The following is a 16,228-nucleotide window of genomic DNA, read 5'->3' as shown; positions in this document are numbered from 1 at the left end:
TAGACATGGGAAGAAGGATACCACAAGACGTTCATGGCCACTGCATAGGACTGCTGTGTTGTACTCACACATCCACCCTGAGAGGATTTGCCTCGTTCTGGAAAGGATTAAGCAATATGTCTTACCACACAGAATCACACTGTTAGCTCGGATTTAACAGTGAAGACCAGAACATGGGGAAGGGACCCTACTCTGTATGTCCTGCTCTTGACAACCCCATTCAGCGTTAGAGTCACCCGAAGTTTAAAAGCTGCTTAACTCATGCAAGCGTGCTTCAAAACATTTGTGGAAATATGATATTGAAAGATATTTATGTTGGGTTAAATTATTTTAAGATCCATGTACAGACTGGCATAGTCAGTGCTTGGGGTGTTGGATACTCTTAAGTCTTCTGTTTCTCATAGGAGGTATTCCTGGTGTAAGAAACAACAACAGTAGATATCCACTGGAACTAAGGAGTATTCCATGGGTCGTTGGGAGCTCAAACAATGCTTCTGAGCGTTGATTGACTTTGTTAGTTACATGTACTTCCTAGGCAAATGCAGTCATGCTACCAGAAGCTCTGTCCTTCTCTGTCTTGCTCTACTCCCTGATCTCTGTGAGAGGGGTTAGTTCTTCCTTTTACATCTCTTCAAGGAGTATTTCTTTCCTTTTTTCTTTATAGTGTACCCTCCTCTAATTGTTTAAAACTAGATCCTCGTGATCTATTAGGCTTAAAGTCCCACTTATCCAAACCCAAGTTCCCTTTGAAACCTGGGGGACATAGAGGGTAACTTGAAATTCTTTTTTTTTTTTTTTCATAATAGGAGAGAAAGGAGTTATTGTTGAATGTAACAAAGAATAGGATCAGAAAACAGAGACAATTTAAAAGACCCCAAGTATGTGTCACCTGCCACAGCTGAAACTGTAATGTTTGTAAGGGTAATTCTGGACGTTCTGATCACAAGAGGATAGAGACTGTTAAAGGCAGGAGAGAAGATTTCTCCTGGACAGTGAACAGATGTCAACCGTGGAATCACAGTCCAGTTGGGTGCCTGGGCTGTGGTCTGAGGTTGCTGAGAGGAGCAGGCCTAGTTGTGCCTTTTATCTAGAGGTATTTGAGTTTTATGATTGGTGAGACAGCCCGTTTCCAAACTTTTTAGGAAAGATCTGAATCCTTGTGACTGTGCAGCATTTTTCATCAAACATAAAGCTTTCACCTCGTGGATGTTGTACCATCTTCAGAGGTGGGTGGAACTTCACTGTGCCCTTGCTGCTGACTGCCTGGCAGACTTCATGTTCCTTCTTTCCTGGTGGACTTGTATTCTTCCTTCAATTTTCAGATCAAATGATCTTCCTCCACTATGTTTCTTGGCTTCCATATACTCCATTCTTTTGCTGTCTTTGAGCTTTATGCCTCTCCTTTTTCACTGAACATTCTTCTTAGTCTTCTTTCTCTTTAAATAGTCATAAGTATCTCAAGAATTGAGTCCTCTACCTCTTAAATTTAGTGTAAGTCCTAGATCACAAGCAACTTTTGATTACAGTAACCATTTCAAACATTCTAAGTATATTTTATGCTGAAGTTTAATGATAACTTGGATCAGGCAGGGATGCTCAGTTAAAAGTACTTCACTAACCTCCCCCAGGGTCTCCTGTTGTACCCTGCATCTCCTCCATCATATTGGTTAAGCCACACCATACAGCAAGTGCCCATTTTCTTCCTTCTTTGAATCTCTGGACAGACCATATGAGCACAAGGAGCACACCGTTTTCACAAATGTACTCAGCACCAAGTATAGTACCTGGCATAGACTTTGGAATGCAACAGATGTGCAATGACTTGAAGTGAACTAAATTAAGAGATCTTAGAGGAAGGATACGGCTTGACTCCTCGGTCAAATCTCCTATGTCTGCCTCATTCTTCTTTGGTACTGGATTCATGTAAACCTAAGAATGGGCTTAACAGCAACATACCAGTAGTAACCACAGCATAACAGTAAATATTAGTTCAAATGTCTCATTTCCAAGCACTATGCTTGGCTCTTTATGTATATTGTTTCATTTGCTCCTCCCAAAACCTTGCAACATAGTTTGTTATTTTCTGAGCAAATAACATTATCTAACAAAACATCAGTGCCTTTGGTCACTCAGCAGATAGGTTTTGGAGGTAGGGCTAGAGCCCATATCTGCTGGTGAAGAGCGTTTAAGACAACCATATGATCTTTATTAAATGACTTTAAAAGAGAATGGCTTCTAGAAGAATTTAAATTCTACTTATAATTCCATCACTGCATGCTTACACGGTTATTCTGAGTCTGCTTCTGCTCTCACAAAGCACAGGTTATTTTTTAAAATGAAAGGATGGTTTTGGAGTATTGAGTTGATTTTGTATTAGCTCCAATAAACACAAAGCTGACAGATGGGGTTCGTTCCAAAGTCAGTTGTGAGTTTAGAGTCTTTCCCAAAAGTGTTGATACAAATAAAAATAAAAACATTGTTGTCCCAAATGAGTATATCATAAAAATGGATTGCTAGTGTAGTTATCTTTTCTAAGACTTATTGATTTTTACTTAAAAGTCAGACTTACAGAGAGAGCAGGAGTGAGGGTGGGATGGGGCAGAGAGAGAAAGAGATCTTTCAACTGCTGGTTCACTACTTTGATCACTACAACAGCTAGAGTTGAGCTGATCCAAAACTGGTAGCAAACTTCTTCCAGATCTCCCACATGGATGAAGGAGCTCAGGGCCTTGGGACATCCTCTGCTGCTTTCTCAGGCCATTAGTGAACGGTTGTATTGACAGTAGAACAGCCAGGACTAGATCCAGCACCCTTATGAGATGCAGTGCTACAGGTAGAGGATTAGCTTGCACAGGCCCCAGCAGTCTAGTTATTTTATCTAAATTCTGTCACCCTTGTTGCACCCTCAATGGCTTTGCATAGTACAGGAATGGGGAACCCTTAGTATAATATACGCCAGTTTTTGGAAACAGTTTAGTAATTAGAAGCCTCTCTAGAACCAAATTTCCCAGCTTCAAAGCTGCCTCTGCCAATTACAATATGCATTTTTAGACCATGCTTTATCATATAGTTGTTTCTTCTCCGTGGCATAGAATTAAAAATATTTCTGACCTCTTCAGCTCTTCATGAAGATCTTTTAAAAAGTGCAAAAGCAGGGCCCAGCACAATGGCTCAATTGACTAGTCCTCCACTTCCAAACACTGGGATTCCTATATGGGCTCCAGTTTGTGTCCCAGCTGTTCCACTTCTGATGCAGCTCCCTGCTTGTGCAGCAGAGAATGGCCTAAGGCCTTGAAGCCCTGTACTCACATGGAAGACCCAGAAGAAGCTTAGCTCCTGATTTCAGATCACTTCTGCTCTGACCGTTGTGAGCATTTGGGGAGTGAACTAGTGGATGAAAAATCTTTCTCTCTTTCTCTCCTTTTCTTTGTAAATCTACTTTTCCAATAAAAATAGGTAATTTTTTTTAAGTGCAAGGCCAGTACCTGACATGTAATATGTGCTACTGAAGTGTTAGAGAAGGAAAGAACTTTGCTGTCTCTTTCATATCATGATCACTCAACCTTTTGTCTCTTTTGATAACCAGAATCTAAAGCCCCTGACTTCTACTTTTGTTCAGAGAAATAGGTAGGTAAGTGGGCTGCAATAGCAGGTTGGCTTTCCTTGAAATTGCTAGTGCTGGACTGCCACCAAATTTGTTGTTTCATCTCATTTTGTGGGCATCAGAAATGTAATATTCATGTGTTAAAGGAACTAGGATTATATTTTAACATTTTATGGCCTCTCTGTAAAGCTACCTTTTCAATTTTAGAGGAAGCAGTTTTATGACTCCCTTTGATAACCACTTAACTATTAAGACCCAAACAAAGAAGAGGAATGGTCAAAAAAATCAGGTACTCCCAGCCAGCTTGAGTCTTACTTCTTAAGCATTATTCAAATTAGCTCCAGGACTCATAATTCTTTGTTTTCATTTATTGTTGCAGTAAAGTAAATGGTTCTTTTATCCAAATGTTATTTCCTGGCTATTAATTCGATAGTGATTTTGGATTGTGATACTCCTCTTTGATTTAGGGATATGGCACCTTATAAATATTTAAAAGTAAAGACTGACACTTGGAGAAATTGATTTGTTTTGCTAATATCCTGTGGCTAGAGTCACTCCAAGTTTGGAAGATGTGATTCCATTCTCTGAAAGATGTGAGAGCAGGTTTCTTTATAACAAGGAATTTGGCAAGAGAAAGCTGTTCCCAAATATTTTGCAGACCCAATAAACCTCTGTCTCCTCAAGATCAATATTACTTTTTATTCTCTGTAATTTTCTCTGGAAGCTGCTGTTTTGACCCATAAATGTGTGGATTAAAACTATCCATAGTTCGCAAAATAGCTGAAAATAGCCATTGACGAAAGGCTTGTAACTTACTCTGCATCTGCAAGTGGCAGCAAAGGTTTATGGCAGGGTTCAGAGTGAGCTATAGACTGCTATGATTTAGCCCTGGATCAATCAACCTATTAGTGTGAAAAAAAGACAAGGTCAATAAGGGTGGGTCTTGGTGAACCAGAGGTCAGTGTGACATTTTTCAACTGAATGTTTTTATTTCCTTTCCATTAACATTTCATAATGAAAAAAATGCTTATATTCTTTAATTTCTAAGATAATTAACTGAATCTAGTGCCTTTGAAGAGTAGAGGATTTATAATGGCACAAGCGAATATGCTATTAATAATCCACAGCACAGAGACCACTTGGATAGTAGTAGCGCTATCTCAATTGCTGTTTCTGTCATTTTGGTGACAAACTGTGAAAGAGTTCAAAATCAAACTCTTGTGGCAATTCAAAAATCAAACTTCTTTCCTGAGACCAGAATGGCAGATGTCCTTTAGGACAGGGCCTTTCTCTCTTTGAAAGTTGATTTCCAGTTGTGTTTGAATTCAAGCAAATTACAACATACCGAGGTCTTTCTTAGTATTTGGTTTTCTCCATATGCAAATCCTTGGAACATGGGATGGGAGTAAGCTGTTCCTGAATTTCCATGAAGAAAGGAAACATAGTGTCTGCCATGGATTGTCACAGCCTCATAGAGATGATCCTCGGCATAAATCAGTGCACAGAGACAAAGAGCTTCATGTGTGCAGCCAGGCCCAGGCCCATAGAAACAACGGGCTCAAGACCAGAGCCTGGCTTGTATCCGAGTCCACAAACTGGCCATTTAGGTTTTATTTAATAAAGGTAATTTCAATAATTTTCTATTAAGATGTTAGATTAAACATACTAACTTTTTCTTTCTCCCTCAAGCCCTACTGAAACAGTAATAAAGTAACTTTTTGTTTTCAAGGCATACATTCTTAAAACCAAAAAAAATTGGGAGAGAACAGAGATAAAATTTTGGAAACAATAAGACAGATGGACGAATATTAAATAATTTAGCAAACCTCAGCAAGCCAAGATATGCCAATAATGGCAAAAACTGTGAGCCAAACAGATTTATGTTACAAACTGCTCCCCATAACTGCATCAGAAACTGGTAATCAACAGGTGGGGCTATACCAGGAAAATGCAAAGCAGCAGTTGAATTCCCAAGTCCAGTGTCCCACATCTCATTCCATAAACTGAAGGCTTATCCTCAAGTATGAATGAGAAAATGGGGCTCTGCGCTGGAGTCACTGATTCAGAGATGAGGATAGGAGCAAAGACATATTGATACGGACACTTGGTGGAGACCCCGAGAAAACAAGACAGCCCAGAGTCTCCCATGGGGAAGCTCTTGGAAACTCCAATAAATGCTATTAGAACCTCACTTTTAAAACTAAGTGCAAAATCAAAGATTACATGACAGCTAAGGAAAAGCTCTAATGTTTCTAAAGCCTTTGGTACATTAAAATAATTTAATGAAGAATAACTCATTATAAAAGACTAAAGCATCAAGCCATAAATGGAAAGAAAGTGTGGTATGGGAAGGATCTTCAGAAAGTTTGTAGAAAATATATATTATAAAAGTTATTCATTGATTTCAAAATTTCTATACGAAAAAAGCCTTTTCATTCCATTTCCCATGAACTTTCTGAATTGCCCTTTTTAATATACATTGGAGTATTGAACTTCAGAAAGAAATTTTCTAGAGCCAGCCTAGCTCAATTGGCTAATTCTCCCCCTTGCAAGTGCCAGGCTCCCATATGGGCACAGGTTCATGGTTCAGCTGCTTCACTTTCCATCTAGCTCCATGGTTCACCTGGGAAAGCACTAGAGGACAGCACAGAGCCTATATGGGAGACCTGTAAGAATCTCCTGGCTCCTAGCTATAGAACAGCTCAGCTCCAGCAATTGCAGCTACTTGGGGAGTGAACCAATGGACAGAGCATATTTATCTCTGTCTCTCCTTCTCTCTGTAAATCTGTATTTCCAATGAAAATAAATAAATCTTTTTTAAAAAGAAAAGAAATCTTGTCCACATGCTATAATGAATGAATTTTACGTGCATTATGCTAGGTTGAACAAACCAATTACCAAAAGACAAACACTTCATGGTTCCACTTACATCATATCGAGTAATGAAACCCACAAACACAGAAAGTAAAAATTGTGTATGTGCCAAGAACTTGGAGGAGAAGGAAATGGGGGTTGTTCAATGGTTATGGAGTTTGAGTCATACAAGACAAACAATTCTGAAGATCTATTTTGTACCAATGTCTAAGAAGTTAACAATAGCTTTCCCTGGCGTGATTCCGTCCTGCGCGGCTGTTCTTTGCAGCAGTGGGCGTCCTCTCTCCGTCCGCCTTCTCTCCCACCCGAGTTTGTCCCAGCGCCCCATGGAAGATTCGATGGACATGGACATGAGCCCCCTGAGGCCCCAGAACTATCTTTTCGGCTGTGAACTAAAGGCTGACAAAGATTACCACTTTAAAGTGGACAATGATGAAAATGAGCACCAGTTATCTTTGAGAACGGTCAGCCTGGGTGCTGGTGCCAAGGACGAGCTGCACATTGTTGAAGCCGAGGCCATGAACTATGAGGGCAGTCCAATTAAAGTCACACTGGCAACCTTGAAGATGTCTGTACTGCCAACAGTTTCCCTTGGAGGCTTTGAAATAACACCACCTGTGGTCTTAAGATTGAAGTGTGGTTCAGGACCTGTGCACTTTAGTGGACAGCACTTAGTAGCCATGGAGGAAGATGCAGAGTCAGAAGATGAAGAGGAGGAGGATGTGAAGCTGTTAACTATGTCTGGAAAGCGATCGGCCCCTGGCGGGGGCAGCAAGGTGCCCCAGAAAAAAGTAAAGCTTGCTGCTGATGAAGACGATGATGAGGATGATGAGGATGACGATGATGATGAAGATGATGATGATGATGATTTTGATGACGAGGAAGCTGAAGAAAAAGCTCCAGTGAAGAAATCTGTACAAGATACGCCAGCCAAGAATGCACAGAAATCAAACCAGAATGGAAAAGACTCCAAACCATCTACACCAAGGTCAAAAGGGCAAGAATCATTCAAAAAACAGGAAAAAACTCCAAAGACACCAAAAGGACCTAGTTCTGTAGAAGACATTAAAGCAAAAATGCAAGCAAGTATAGAAAAAGGTGGTTCTCTTCCCAAAGTGGAAGCCAAATTTGTCAATTACGTGAAGAATTGCTTCCGGATGACTGACCAGGAGGCTATTCAAGATCTTTGGCAGTGGAGGAAGTCTCTTTAAGAAAATAGTTTAAACAGTTTGTTAAAATTTTCCGTCTTATTTCATTTCTGTAACAGTTGATATCTGGCTGTCCTTTTTTATAATGAAGAGTGAGAACTTTCCCTGCCGTGTTTGATAAATGTTGTCCAGGTTCCATTGCCAAGAATGTGTTGTTCAAAATGCCTGTTTAGTTTTTAAAAGATGGAGCTCCACCCTTTGCTTGGTTTTAAGTATGTATGGAATGTTATGATAGGACACAGTAGTAGCGGTGGGCAGACGTGGAAATGGTGGGGAGACAAATATACATGTGAAATAAACTCAGTATTTTAATAAAGTCAAAAAAAAGAGAAGTTAACAATACTAAAAATTGTTAGGAGAGTATGTTATATGCTTTTAACCAAAATAAAGAAAAAAAGAAACTAAAATAAAGGGAATGAAATTATGAAAGGAAAAGAAAATGTCAAATTAGTCATTAACATACTCAATAAGATAAGAAACAAATCAGAGTGCGGTTAAAAATTAAAAAGGAATTTTCAGACAAAAAAGAAGAGCTCTCAGGACCAACATTAAGCCCCTGCTTAAGCCCTGGCTGCTCCACTTCCAATCCAGCTCCCTGTTAGTGCCCCTGGGAGGGCAGGAAGGCTGGCCCAAGTGCTTGGATCCCTGCAGCCACATGGGAGATCTGGAAGAATCTGACTTCTCAGAAGTATCAACCAAAGTTGAAAAACACAATGTCTTTGAAATTTCACTTGAATGACTTCCAGAAGCCTATATCTAGACAAACAAAATACAATACTACTAATAATAATGTGAAAATAAAAAACATTTTAAACTTCAAATTCTCACAAATTTATCTTGAAGACTAAGAGAAATTGTGACTCACTGAAACACATGGAGAATCCAGAAAAGACAAAGAATGGAAGTGTAGAAACAAAAGAAAGAGATGAAGGCACTCACAGAGCTAAAGTGACGGAAAATACACATCAGATGGAGTAGAAGGTAGCAATACTAAAAATTAAATTAAATACTAAAATTAAAAATCGAAGGACAAAAGTCTCAGAAACAACAATTTATGAATTCTCCAAGCATGTGAATGTCTTCAAAGGAGACTTAGACAACTGGTAAAAAATGTAGGGGTTAAAATAATGATGAGTACACAGAAAACTAAGGACATATTAAAGAACATACTTACAAACTCTGCAGAATACAAACTGCAGCCAGAGAAAAATGTTGATGGCGAATTCTATGACTCACCTATGAGTATCTGATACACCGTTATAACAACGTAACTTCTAACTGTTAATGTAAACAAAGCACACATGTTAGGCAATTGAAAGGGTCAGTACATAAGGTAGCAGTGTTGGGGAAATGCAGTGTATTAGTCTTCACCTACAATGGTGATAAACTTATACACAATGTTTAAAAGAGAAAACAATCTAGAAATAAGCATTGTGGACATCTTATTTTGACAGATGTGTGTGTGTGTGTGTGTAAACTACCTGAACAGGCATTTAGCATGACAATTAAGAACCACTGCAGATGTTGTCATCTCGTGTCAGTGTGCCTGGTTTCATGTCCCCACTTGACTCTGATTTCCAGTTTCCTGCTAAGATGCTCCCTGGGAGGTGGCAAGTGACAGCTCCAGTACTTTGGTCCCTGTCACCATGCAGGATATCAAAACTGAGTCCTTTACTCCGAGCTTTGATCGAGCCCAGTCCTGGCTTGGCTGTTGTGAACATTTCAAGAGTGAACTAGCAGAAACACCATGTCTTGTCTGTATATCTCTAAGATAAATACATAGAATATTTTTAAATTACTAAGATAATTTTAAAGTGGTTGTTTCTGAAGAAGGGAAAATTTTGATATCAAAAGTTCTGAAATGTATGTGTAACTAGCCTTACTTTAGATTATTTGCATTTGTGACTTTGTTTAAAAATGTGTAACATTTAAAAAGCAAAATGTTTCCTTAAGAACACAAACTCTGAGAAAGGATAACTAAGCAAAAACGATTTTTACCAAATGTTTGAATTTCATAGTCCTTATCTTTATAATCCCAAGGAACTAGAGTCTACAAGCATGTTAATGTATTAAGATGATTTATTGGGTAAGTTATTAAGTTTTAATGGAAATAAACAATTTTTACAATAGAAGGTTAGTTGTCCTGCAGTTTATATATTTGTTCATTCTTTGTCCATGTTGTAGGAGAAATAAAAATATTTGTACTTTAGCCTAAGGATGTAAACTCCCATGGAGGAGCGCAGAGCTGGAAAGGAAGGATTGATTTTGTGGTTTCTGGACTGCTTAGCAAGGCTAGGGTTGGGTTTAATTGCCCAACCAAAGTAGTTCCAGTGGATAAATTGCTCCCTGGGCAGTTAATACTCAGTGAATAGAGTATAAATATGAATATATAATGACTGAACATGTAAAAATGTAAAAGTTACTCTTAACAAAAAATGGCTCAAACAACATTACCAGTAAACTCAAATCGGCATACCCGTGATTTCCAAAGATTTTGTTTTCCTCCTTTTATAACCTATGTGAGACAACAGACTGATAGCTGCTGCTTAACCTGGGCACATTGAAAACTCTTTGTATGTATGATCAGAACTGTAATTTTGTGATGCTTTATAGAGAATGAAACTAAATGACATAGTCAAATGTACTCTTTCAATGAAACATATGCTGTTACTGTCCATTCAAACCCATCCATACATCTCTGTTTTATTATGAAAACATACTTCACGACAGAGATACACTCTCTGATTCTTTCTATGCTTTTGAAAGGTCCAGAGCATGTGTGTAATGCAGAAAGGTAGGACACAAGAACCAGGCAAAGAGTATATTCCTGACTTCTGCTCCTGAACTGTAGCAATTAAAATTCACAGGTGCTGGCTGCCCAGCTGTTTCTTGCATTTGGTGCTTTGTAATATGCACCAGAATATATGGCATGACCATGGTTCCAGTAAACTAGTTGGTGCTGCACTCTAAATTCTGTAAACTAGATCTCTTCTGTATATTTTGTCTTCAAATGGATTTGTCCTCCTTCCCCACTCCCTCACCAACTTCTTCTGCTTGGGGCATTTGTGGTTCAGAAACAAAAGATGTTTACAGCTTGGAGTTTAGTTGTATCAGGGTGTAACTAAAGGTTAAGCCTAATATATGTGCACTTCTGATAAGCCAGAGAGGTGAAGAGGACAAGGGGTTTGCAAGAGCTGGTGAACTTGGCCTGACTTGTTTGTGTCTTCTACTTTTGTAGGCAGCCAACATCCCCCTGGTGTCAGAACTGGCCATTGATGACATTCACTTTGATGACTTTTCCCTTGATGTCGATGCCATGATCACGGCTGCTCTCCGAATGTTCATGGAGCTAGGGATGGTACAGAAGTTCAAAATTGATTATGAGGTAAGATGTTCTGTCTTGGGTGATCTGAGCACACCTGAGAAAATGTGTTAGTAACGCTCAATTTCAGGTTTTCCAAATACATAGCAGAGATGAACATCTCTTCCTCACCTACCTCACAGGATGAATGTGAGAATCAGAAGAGGAGTTTGTGGAAGCGCTTTGATCCCTATGGGCCATTCAGGCATGAGGTCATGACCCAACTACCTGACCCGTCCCCCTCTGTTCCCATTCCAGACACTGTGCAGATGGCTTTTGACTGTGAGGAAGAATTATAGAATGGTCCTGTACCACAATTGGAGGCACGCTTTCAATGTGTGCCAGCTGATGTTTGCCATGCTAACTGTAAGTATGGTCAGTGATGGTGGGAGATCATCTTCCATACTTGTGGACTTATAGACCTTCCCTTTGGCATTTCTGTTTCTCTAAAAATTTGCCATATGGTGATTGTATGTCTTTTCAGGCTTGGTTATGGAAGTCTATATTTGATAACAATAATATCTGAAAATCAGTGACACCTTGAGGCAGTTGTAGCCTTAGAATGATGAGTGGAACCTCTTAGCAAGCTTTGGCTTAGTAAATTGGTACTTTTTACCAAAAAAAAAAAAATGTATGGACTTTCCAAGTAATCTTTTTTGCAAAGGAAATGGAGAGGAGCAATAAGACAGATCACTGGATAAGACTCACTGGCTTGCTGGAAAGCCAGAGTAGGGAGGTGTGAGCATTACCACAGAAGCATAGAAATCTAATGAGAACACCTGTTTAGGAGAGTATTCAAGATCTCAGGAGAAGAAAAAGAGTAGGAATAGATACCTCAGAGTGTAGGGACTCTTTGGGCTTCTGTCCCCTTCCGCAGGAGCCACAACTCAGTGATGGATGACCAATCTGTGTTACAGGGATAGCTGGGGCAGCCAGCCAAGAGGTAAGCCTTGGAATTAAATCTGAAATCAAACATTTGTAGCAAAGATTGAAACACAATCTGCTGTTCCTCCCCATTTGCTGGCAAGAAATAAGGCTTGATTTGGCCTTATTTCTGCCTAAATTGTTAAGCTATCATCAAGTAAAATGTTTTCTGGCTCAAATATATTGGTTTCCTTGGCCTGTGTGTGTGTATTATATTCTTACATATGTATCTGTCCTATATGTGCCTACATATAAACATACTAACACTGAAAGAGAATGTGTCTCATGACACAAATATCTTTGCACCCAGCAAAAAATTTAAGCACAATATCAAGAATTCCAAGTGATAGTACATTTTCTTTGGCCCAGTTGAACAAACACTATTGTGTTTCTTCCTCATAAAAATATTTTCCCTGATCTCAGCCTATTAAAATTGTTCTCATCTTTAAGCCATTGATCTAATACTTTCTTTTCTACAAAGTATTCCCTTCTCTGTCCGGCATCAATAATCATTTCTTCCTCAGCACCGTCTCTAGTACAACACATCGTATTGTGTTTTAAGTAACAAATCTCTCATTCTCCTATTAAGGAAGCTCTTTGAAGGAAGAGATGTCTTCTTTTTTAAAAGATTTATTTGTTTGTTTTTATTTGAAAGGTAGATTTTACAGAGAGAGAAGGAGACAGGGAGAGAAAGAGATCATCCATTTGCTGGTTCATTCCCCTAAATGGCCCTAATGAGTGGAGCTGGGCTAATCTGAAGCCAGGAGCCAGGAGCCAGGAGCTTCTTCTGGATTTCCCTTGTTGGTTCAGGACACCTAGGACTGGAGCCTTCTATCACTGCTTTCCCAAGCAATAAGCAGGGATCTGGGTTGGAAGTGGAGTAGCCAGGACTTAAACCAGTACCGTTATGGGATACCAGCAGCACAGGGAGAGGCTTAATATACTACTACATGGAATCACCCCTCAAGAGATAATTTCTCATTCCTCCAGCAACATTCACTTGTTTGCTTGAACACCTACTTACTGAGGGACCCCACTAGAACCTTGTACTCTATCATGCACTTGGTTGGTTTCCAATTTACATGGGCTTGAGTTGAAGTAAATGCATATGTGGTGTAAGAAGATGAGACCCAGATGTCTTCACTTTATACTCAGATTCTTGTATTTTGAATTTCCAACGGACAGACTGGCCTGGAAAAACTGGACTGATCCTGTCTTTCTGTTGCCCACAAAACTAAGATGTCCTGAAGACAAACTTTAACTGCTCAGGTGTCAACAATGCTTGGGGAAAAAAATAAACCCTTAGTTTTGATTTTCCATAACAATTAAGAAATGTTTTCCTGGGTGCTGATTGTTTTTGGAGACACTATGGATTTTGCGAATTATAAGATGAGTAAGCAGGAAATGTGTTCAACAAGGGAAAAAAATGAGCATGACATTGTATATTAACAATGTCAAAGCAAGAGGCAGGTTTCTATGACAAGTCTTAAAATCAGAGGGATGAGGAAGCTGGCAAAGGAGACAGGATCAGTGTAGACACTTATAAGTGTTAGGGAAATATATATTCATTTTTTGTTAGTACAGGTTTCCATAATTTGGACAACTTCCAGACTTTCTGTAAAACTGATAAAAGTAGAAATGTGAAACAAGACCAACACAATGAGAATACTCCATGGTCCAGATATTTCAAAAGTTTGATTGTTTTTGCAAATGTGCTCAGCAAATTTGCAGAGTATCACTGTTAGAGAAAACTGTCTGTTGTTTATGTATTCTTGCTAGTGCAAATAGACAAGACTTCACTACTACTATTGTTCTAGAAGAGAGAATGGGCAAAACTGCAAAATTAAAACATGACTTTGGAAGAATATTAATAACTATTATTTTTCTTTCTCACATGTAATTGTATGGCCACCTCTGGGAAAATTATTATTCTCTATTCATTAAATAAGTGGGAGTTACCTTAGGTTGAAAATATTAACTAAATATTAATTTTTGCTTGTTCTTAACATGAGCATCTTCTACAACTTGATCATGAATGATATGATTAATTATAATTTGTTAATTGAAAAATTAATTATAGAGAATATTTGAATAATGTAGACAAAGATGAATTTAATTCACTCATTAATTCCAATTCCTGAAATAGAACTTCATCCTAGGACACATTACTTATTTTAACTTGGATAGGTGTTAATAATTCTGAAATTCCTGTAGTTCGTTAGTCTTTCATTGTTTTAATCTCATCAGTTGTTCCATTTCCACTCAAGTGATCTCATACCCTATTTCCATGTGATGTGTTAGAAATTTTCTATTAATCCAGAGAAAAAGAAATTCAGCATATACCAACCACTGGATTCAAATAGGGCCACAAAGCCAAACATAGCAGATATGTGCTGAAAATTCCTCTAGATGGTGCTCCAAGGCAAAGTTTCTGAGTTATTTGCTAGAAAAGAAATGGGGGAGCAGGCAGGGCAAGCCTTTCCAGACTTCCTTGAAAGGGTAAATGCTTCCAGCACAGGAGATACTCTACCCCGCAAAATAAATATTCTCCCTGAATGTGACACACCAGCAAACACCAGCAAAAGAGCCCCTCCTCTCGGGAGGAACCGGCTGCTTTGTGTTTGCCCACTTGCTCTCTATGCTGTACTACCTTAAATCTGGGATCCTGTATTTTCCTAAGTGCGTCGTCCGAAAATGAGCAGCTCCCTAGTCATGTGTCACTGCTGAACAATGTTGGCAATTCACATAGAACAGGACAAACAAATTATAAATATAGGCACCAGGTTCCTACCTTTGACCCTAAAATCATTTCACACACTGAAAAATTGCGTATTGACTCAGAATTGCATTTTGAATAAGTAACAAAGCAATTTTGTTTCTTAAAGAAATTTTTTAAAAACCGCTTTGTAGGATAAATAACTGATATTAGATATTGGATGTTTAGTTCACTGAGAACTTTATTAATGACTTAAATTATTCTTTGTCTCTGGCCTGTCAGTTCAAATTTATAAAACCATAAACGTTAATGTTATCTTTGACTTTTAAAGAGATAATTAGATAATTAAGATTTACCAAACACATACTTGGAATTTCCCCAATAAACACCATATAAATTGCTAGCTATTCTTTATGTTTAAGACAAGAAAAAAAACCCTTCAAAATATTGGTGGTTATATAAATTCTCTATTCTTATAGAAGCTTGTAGAACAAATACTCCACTGAGCAAATACACAATAAAAAATGATAAACATATTTCTCACATTAATGATACAGTCAGACACAGGAAACAACTGGACTTTGTTGGTGTTTTTTAGAATAAAGGACATGTAGCTGTGCCCAGGTTGCAAAGACATTTTGGGTTTTATAAATGACATATGTGTTCTGACAGATTTTCCAAGGGCAGGGAAGAAGGAAGCTTTCCTTAAGGGTTTTACTATCCGGTAAATGCACTCATTAGCACTTTGGGCCTCTCCTGTATCCAGTGGGGGCTCAATCAAGGTTAACTGAATGTGTGAATTTAGTTCAGGGTGTTATTATCCAAGCTACCATACTGCTCTGCGTCCACTTTGACAAAATCAACAACTGTAAAATGAAGAGCAAGTATCACTTGTTAGAAATCTTGTTCTTCCTTCCTATCACACCAAGGTTCAGCCAGGGTTCATATAGAATATTATGATCTTGCAGAATTCACTGGATATGAAAAGAGACGAGCACATGATCCCATTAAAATTTATGATGGTGCTGGCGCGTGGTGCTCATGGGGAATTGCAGTTATACACTGATAATAACCAAGTATCACAGCAAACACAGTGATACCCCCTGACATTTAATGGGGGCTTCTTAAATCTTCAATGCAGAGAGAGGATGCTTAAGTCCATATTTGTGTTGTCAGCAAGGTTATTTTCAGAGATAAGCCAAGCCATTTTACTGATCATTCAAACCAGAGAGCAGAAGGGACGTTTACGGCAAGATCCATCCTATTCATGACTTGGGGACAATGTGCCAGCCCCGGTCTGCAGTTGGCAGGGAAGTCCTTGATTTCTGAGATACAAAATTTCTCCTGGAAGGAGATATTAAAAGAACAGTGGGGATCTTTTTCTTATCCCTGCCCCCAGCCCTCGCAAGAAAGACAAAATTGATGGAATTTTTGTATCATGTATTTTCACTCAATAACTAGAATCCTAATCTTTACAGGAATCGAATTCTTTTGTAAATTGCAACATCAGGACATACAAAGAGATCTAGATGTCCTGTTTC

The 16,228-nt window shown here is 38.7% G+C and overlaps 2 protein-coding genes across 6 annotated transcripts in view; both read left to right on the top strand.

The window, feature by feature from the left end:
* PDE11A (phosphodiesterase 11A) overlaps positions 1–16,228 on the top strand; it is a 387,926-nt gene that overhangs the window by 283,427 nt on the left and 88,271 nt on the right. For both annotated transcript variants that reach the window (XM_040971787.1, XM_040971785.1), the window contains exons 11-12: positions 10,925–11,071; positions 11,306–11,413. In XM_040971787.1, coding sequence (XP_040827721.1) covers positions 10,925–11,071; positions 11,306–11,413 — 255 coding nt within the window. The remainder of the gene's footprint in view (positions 1–10,924; positions 11,072–11,305; positions 11,414–16,228) is intronic.
* On the top strand, positions 6,704–8,004 carry LOC121150691 (nucleophosmin-like). Of its 4 annotated transcripts, XM_040971792.1 has the most exons (3): positions 6,714–6,862; positions 7,157–7,385; positions 7,470–8,004. In XM_040971792.1, exons 1-3 carry the CDS (start codon positions 6,805–6,807, stop codon positions 7,687–7,689), a joined length of 507 nt encoding a protein of 168 aa, XP_040827726.1. In that variant the 5' UTR covers positions 6,714–6,804; the 3' UTR covers positions 7,690–8,004. The 4 variants fall into 4 exon arrangements, with proteins under 4 accessions (XP_040827723.1, XP_040827726.1, XP_040827724.1 ...); XM_040971790.1 differs by having other exon boundaries at positions 6,902–8,004; XM_040971791.1 differs by having other exon boundaries at positions 6,714–7,385.

This window comes from Ochotona curzoniae, unplaced genomic scaffold (assembly GCF_017591425.1).
Source record: "Ochotona curzoniae isolate NIBS_2020 unplaced genomic scaffold, NIBS_Ocur_1.0 contig_2210, whole genome shotgun sequence".
Classification (NCBI taxonomy): domain Eukaryota; kingdom Metazoa; phylum Chordata; class Mammalia; order Lagomorpha; family Ochotonidae; genus Ochotona; species Ochotona curzoniae.
The sequence above is the reverse complement of the archived record's forward strand: the minus strand, read 5'-3'. Positions and strand labels throughout refer to the sequence as shown.